The sequence below is a fragment of the Cherax quadricarinatus genome, chromosome 18, assembly GCF_038502225.1.
Source record: "Cherax quadricarinatus isolate ZL_2023a chromosome 18, ASM3850222v1, whole genome shotgun sequence".
NCBI lineage: Eukaryota > Metazoa > Arthropoda > Malacostraca > Decapoda > Parastacidae > Cherax > Cherax quadricarinatus.
The window spans coordinates 6,043,488-6,050,386 of record NC_091309.1 but is presented as its reverse complement, the minus strand read 5'-3'; the positions used below and the strand labels follow the sequence as shown (position 1 = coordinate 6,050,386).

The 6,899-nt window shown below is 44.7% G+C and overlaps 1 protein-coding gene across 1 annotated transcript in view; it reads right to left on the bottom strand.

Moving 5' to 3' along the window:
- Nucleotides 1-5,369: 5,369 nt before the first annotated feature.
- Nucleotides 5,370-6,899, bottom strand: part of LOC128689288 (uncharacterized) — a 118,810-nt gene continuing 117,280 nt past the window's right edge. Inside the window, exon 3 of the mRNA XM_070086126.1 lies at nucleotides 5,370-6,234. Coding sequence (XP_069942227.1) covers nucleotides 5,722-6,234 — 513 coding nt within the window. The 3' untranslated portion in view covers nucleotides 5,370-5,721. The remainder of the gene's footprint in view (nucleotides 6,235-6,899) is intronic.

Here is a 6,899-nt window from a genome sequence, read left to right as displayed (position 1 = left end):
TAATTACTGTCGTATTTGCTTTGTCTGCTTTTGTAAGGTGAAGTCTAGGATCTTTCCTTAATTCAAGGTATAACTTAACAAATCTTTGATGACAAATGTGTTAGAGAAGTCTGAGCGAAGCTCAGACTTCTCTAATTGTTATCAAAGATTTGTTCAGTTATACCTTGAATTAAGGAAAGATCCTAGACTTCACCTTATAAAAGCAGACAAAGCAAATACGATAGTAATTATGGACAAGATAGATTATAGGGGGGAAATAAACACGATAATAGTAGACAGGGAAACTCAGGCGTCTCTTAAGGGTTTTGGCCTGTTAACTCATCCGGCTAATTTCGTTCTTCGTGACTTCTCTCGTTGTACACTTCTGAGCAACTCGGTAAATCCGAGTTAATCCCAAGGAAAATGAGCAACATTGACTTTATTTGGTTTATCCTAAATCTACACAATGCACTTTTCATGGGCCCAAAACATCCGTGTTCCCTCAAGATCACTGTAATGTTTATTTTTTTTTGAAGTTATATACCCAAAGCCCAAGTAAAAACTTACTTGTATAATACTTTCGTAATACCAAGCAATACTTTCGAAATTCCCAAGCAGGAGTCATTTCGCCCGCCACTCTTCCCTCCTCCCCCACCTTCTTAGCAAACCAAAAATGGCACTTGGTTAAAATAACATTAAATTATATCTGGTTATTTTCCTCAACATGAGTAGGAAGGGTCTCAATGCTTGCGTCTAATTTAACGAGTGACTAGCGGGAGTTTTGGCTACTTTTTAGGTGCGCTTTTTTGTGTACGTTCACGTTGTGTGCACATGTGTAGACGTGTTTGCATGTGCATATGTGTTTGCTTGTGTAGACGTGTCTGCATGTGTGTGACTAGTGTATTGTTTGAGTGTGTTGCGTGCTGAGGAGGCGGGAGTTGGAAGTCTGTGTGGGTGGGTGTGGATGACTGAGGAAATTTAGGAACAGTTTTAAGGGCACGGAGTTGTATACAACGGAGTGTATGAGCTGAAACAAGGTTTTAGTTAGTTTAACATCCTTATTATGCACTCCATAAGATAAGATTTCGTTGGGATTTTTAACCCCGGAGGGTTAGCCACCCAGGATAACCCAAGAAAGTCAGTGCGTCATCGAGGACTGTCTAACTTATTTCCATTGGGGTCCTTAATCGTTTCCCCCAGGCTGCGACCCACACCAGTCGACTAACACCCAGGTACCTATTTACTGCTAGGTGAACAGAACAACAGGTGTAAGGAAACGTGTCGAAATGTTTCCACCCGCCGGGAATCGAACCCAGGCCCTCCGTGTGTGAAGCGGGAGCTTTAGCCACCAAGCCATCATCGACTGGACTCGCAAGTCATCTGAGACGAGAGCTGAAGGGTCTTAGCAGGTAAGAAACTAAAATATTACTAGATGAGATCAGAGTAAACATTACATATCGTTGTCCTAGTGGAGGTCTAATGTTTACTTCTCTAAACTGATCACATGGAAGCTCACGGTGACATAGATGAGCAAGACACATGTACGGCAACACTTGGCTGCACATGTGCCTTATTATGTGCTACAACACTTGGTTACCTTAATCGTGGAGACACTCAAGTGTTGCATATGTGTCTAAGTCATCTACTCATTTTATATACCATTAATATAATCAAGGTTGCATATTGACCCTTACGTGAGAGCAACACAAGGACGACTTTCACTAAGCGCCTTTACCTTTTTAGACTTTCCTCTTTTAACGTCGTAGAAACTCTCCCGCCAGTAATTTATTCCCATTCGAAAATAAAGATACTTATCAATATGATTTTTTTTTGATAAATTAGACATATATGCAACACTTGGGTATCTTTATTGAGAAAACGTTTCCTCAATAAAGATACCCAAGTGTTGCACATGTGTCTAATTTATCAACTTATCTATATCATTTTTTTGGTTCGACATTTTCTTGTAATCCCTAATAACGCACACCTGCTTCTTCACGCCACACATTCTCCTAACGTTTCTTGAAGACTTGGCTCTTTTATACACTCTGTGACGTCCACTGTCGTTATTCATGGGGGAAGCGCTAATTCCGTAAGGGTCACATGCCGACCAAGGGTTTGATCCTGGGAAGGGAAGGTTAATACGTGAATAGAATTATTCTTGATTCTTTAATGCCGTGTCTAGCCTCTTAAGAGGTCAGCCACTCACTAGGTTCCTTCACTGAGGACACACGGGGGTCAGAGGATACAGGGGTCATCGAGGAAGACACGGGGGGGGGGGATTCAGGCGAGACCTCCCAGCTCGGTCACTAGGTGATCGAGCTCCTAGCAGACACTAGCAGCTTTGTGAGAGACCAAATGTTATGTAAAGTTCAGGACGTTTATTAGAGGAAACGTTTCGCCACTACCGAAGAAGCCACTCGGGGCGAAACGTGTCCTTAATAAATGTCCTGAACTGTATACAAGTATCTTTTTTTCCACACGTTTGTACAGTGCATTGTAGGTAACTCCTTTGTCTATCCTGTGATAAGTGCAGATGATGTTATCCACTTTAGGTATTAAGGGGAGAGAGGGAAGGGTTAAGGGATGATCTAGAGGGAAGGAGAGGGATTAACATGTAAGCAAGGTTGAGAGAGAGGTGGTAATGTGCTGCCTAGAATGAGTGGGAACAACGAGGCAGGTGGTGGAGTGATGTTGGCAGGTGGTGGAGGAATATAGGCAGGTGGTGGAGGGATGTAGGCAGGTGGTGCAGGGATGTAGGCAGGTGGTGGAGGAATATAGGCAGGTGGTGGAGGGATGTAGGCAGGTGGTGGAGGGATGTAGGCAGGTGGTGGAGGGATGTAGGCAGGTGGTGGAGGGATGTAGGCAGGTGGTGGAGGGATGTAGGCAGGTGGTGGAGGGGTGCAGGCTGCTGTTTTATCCTCGAAGAGAGTCATACGGTGCCTGGATAACGTTAGAAAAACAGATTTTATCCAAGGAAACGAATTGTTATTCCATTTCCGTGAATCAAGAGCCCTTGGCCAACACCAGGGGGTGAGTACACCAGCACAGAACCATCACCAGTAGCACCCCCTTCTGGTCTGTCTGAACGCGAGAAAATGCGCTTCTTGAAATAGAAACGATATTGGCGTGAGCAGAATACTCATCGTAGCACTGAGGCATAATGACCAGGGAGGAGGTGGTGGTGTAACTCACTCGAGAGTAGTGTGTCTGATGGTTACCACTCGTGTCTGTTTGTGAGTGGTGGCCCCTAGCTTGTGTCTGAGTGTAGCTGATGGGCCTTGCTCGTGTCTGAGTGTGATTGACGGTCCTAGCCCCCGTCTGACGGTTATGGCCTGTGTTTGTGATTGTTGGCTGTGGCCAGTGTTTGAGCGTGATTGTTGGACATGGTCAGTATTTGAGTGTGAGTGATGTTAGTTGAGCGATTAATAACGAGTAGAATGGGTTAACAGTCACATCAAACTATAAACAATGGGGACCTGAGTTCTATTCCATTAATCTGGATAATGGGGGATGGGTGTGAAGGAGGAGGAAAGGGGTGGGAACAGTCATCTTACTGTAACAATGCTCATCCAGCTATCTTAAAATGGGGATCCAAATGGATTTATTCTAGGAAAAAAATTATACTTTATTCGATTCAGTTCTAGACTACAATGTGGGGAGAGAGTTTGGGAATGTGGGGGAAGGAATGGGATGTGGGGGAAGACTTGGCCCCCTTATGTACTAATACTACTAATTAAAACTATATTAATGGGGGAATCGAACTGCTGTGCCCTAAAGGGGAAATAATAGGACTAAAATTTTGTCCAGCTCAGTGGTACACAAAAATCTAGACTAGTGAGAAAGGGAGATGAAAAATAAACTAACGGGAAAAAAATCACTTTTCATGTCTCACTGGAGGAGAGGAATGGGAGATAGATAAGGTCAATTATGCTCTTGTTAAAGAATGTGGCTCTGTACAACACTGACTGGGGGTGCTAATTACACTTAATTAAGAACATGGTACTTAACAGCAACACCCATGATGCTTATATTTTTCAGGAGGAAACACACACACACACACACACACACACACACACACACACACACACACACACACACACACACACACACACACACACACACGTGGCATCAGTCTAGAGAATCGCTAGAGGAAAACGCTGTGAACTGGTTATTGAGTAATTTGAGTTGATACTAAATAATGCACAAAACTTTCCCAGTAGCAGGAGCTGTGAGTGCTACTCAAGACACTGGTAGCAACGCAGAGTACCAGTAGCAGGAGCTGTGAGTGCTACTCAAGACACTGGTAGCAACGCAGAGTACCAGTAGCAGGAGCTGTGAGTGCTACTCAAGACACTGGTAGCAACGCAGAGTACCAGTAGCAGGAGCTGTGAGTGCTACTCAAGACACTGGTAGCAACGCAGAGTACCAGTAGCAGGAGCTGTGAGTGCTACTCAAGACACTGGTAGCAACGCAGAGTACCAGTAGCAGGAGCTGTGAGTGCTACTCAAGACACTGGTAGCAACGCTGAGTACCAGTAACAGGAGTCATCACGAACGCTTTTGAATATGTTCCTGAGACACTCTCGAAGTCAGACACTATCACCCAGGGCAGCACAGTGGAGCAAGACGAAAGACTTGAGGTTTACATAGTTCCAAGTCGGACTCGAAGTCGTTCTTTGCCCCTCCCTAGTAGGACTCAATGAGCACGGTCCCAAAGAGCATAGAGCTATTGTCTGCATGAAGACACTCACCGGTACAATTAACTTGGAAGTACTGTTGATTAGGCAACGCCTGGCGAGGGTATGACCACCGGCCCTGCTCCAGTGCGGTCTTGTTAGGATCGCTAGGTGTGGTAAGTGTTAGGGAGCTATATGAGGATATGCCAGGAGAAGATTCGTTAGGTTGTCTTTGCCAGTTGTTTAGTGTTTCCACGGTACCGGCTTGAGCCACATTAGAACTGATGCCTCCGACCCACTACTTTCTTTCATGTTATTTTTAAATGGCAAAAAGGGGAGGGGGATAGGGAGTTAAACCTTGAGCAGGTGGTCCCTTTCATCAGTGCTTAGCCACCTGGAGAGCGACACTAAGATTCTCTTATATTGTAATCACACCCATGGACGGAGATTCCTTTATGGTGAAGTGGCAAAACTGAGGCTGTGGATGGTTAAACTGGAGGGAAACGCGGGAGGACAGGCAAGATATGGGAGAGAGGATAGCATGAGTGGGAAAGTGGAGGATAAAGAAGAGGCAGGATGTGGGACAGATTGCAGCCAGAATGATTCACCTGTTACATAGAAGAAACATGTTTGCCATCCGGCATGACTCTGAACGTCATAAGATGTGTTGTAGCATTTTCTTCGAGCCTTTGAGGTTAATAATACCAAAACAAAAATCGGTAATTGCACATTTTCTCTCTTTTTAGTCTGGTAAAAGTTTTTGATACAATTATTTAGAAGAGATCAAGATGTCGTTCTTTTCAGTGGATCACAACAACAACAACTGTATTTCTCCTGGTGATTGTAATATTGTATGTACTTTCTCTCCACAAGTAGCCACGTTTTGATACTTCACCATAAACATTTCGATATTTTCCTAATCCTAAAAGTTAATCGAAAGTAATTTCAACCAATAGATGGATTGAAAAAGCTTAAGTAATTGTTCCGTATTCTACACAGTAATTTATAGCTAATATTATTTGTTACTGACGAAGATTGATCTTTGTGTTTGTAGCAACGACTTGTTAATGATTGTTTTTTCGTCTGCTTCCATCGTCAGGATATAACCTCAAAGTCTCGTACGCAGGCGGGGACGGCACTGCTTGTCCGTACACAGCAGAAGGCACTGTAGTAGGTGCCGTTGAGGTCGCAGATGGATGACAGTGGTTGCTGGTGGATGATATATACTGATGCTGGGTGAAGATGGGGGAGGGCGGTCGGTCGTACAACCCCAGCACCTTATTTTCCTGGCGCACTGTGGGTGTCAGACTCCTGGGTGAGTCACAGAAAGTGGGGCTGAAGAGCGGCGTGGTGCAAAGTGGGGAGGAGGACCGAGCCTGGCTGGTGGTGGGGTTGTGGAGAGCTTGTGAAGGTGCCGGCGAGGTGGTGACCAGCTCTTGCAAGCTCTTGGCATCCATAATTAACTCCTGGGGGAGGCTATTGTAGTCTGGGGGAGACTCGTAAGGGGGTGGAGAGTCCTTCATCCACTTCTTCACAACAATGCCGTGAGTCTCCGTCAGGTAGGTGGTTTGCGCCGCCTGTAGGGGTAAACAGCAAGAATTAGTGATAAGGGTAAGGGAGGCTACTGGTGCAGTAAACACATTGAAGTACCAGACGTTAGTGTGCTGCTTCGTGCGGTACACCTTCAAGAGAAGAAGTTAATGTATTTTATGCAAGTAAAGATGCGATGCACTTTGTGTCTGATAGAAAGAAATCAGATTGGTCTGAGGTTCTTGAAGACTTCTCTCACAGCCTGAAAAGCAGATCAGGATTATTAAAAGTGTCAAATACAGTAAAAGAACCTACAGTACCTAGAGTGTAATCACCCTCTTGATGAGCATACACAGGCTTCACGTCATAATAAAACACTAATTACATGGTAACATTAAACGTTACCATCTGATAAGAACATGTAAATCTCAAAACTCCAGCCCGTCGCGTTAGCCACTAGACCAGCTAGCCACAATAAGATTCATCCAACTAGGTATATTTCTACACCATAGGAAAGTTAGCACAGGCACCTCTGTGACCACAAATGCAAGTTTTTACAGACGAATCTCCAGCTAGCGTGGCCGTGACGAACTCTAGCTCAAGTCCCTTCACTGCCGTCAACATGACTCAAGAAATCGTAATGACACGATTGAGTCATGTTGACGGCAGTGAAGGGACTTGAGCTAGAGTTCGTCACGGCCACGCTAGCTGG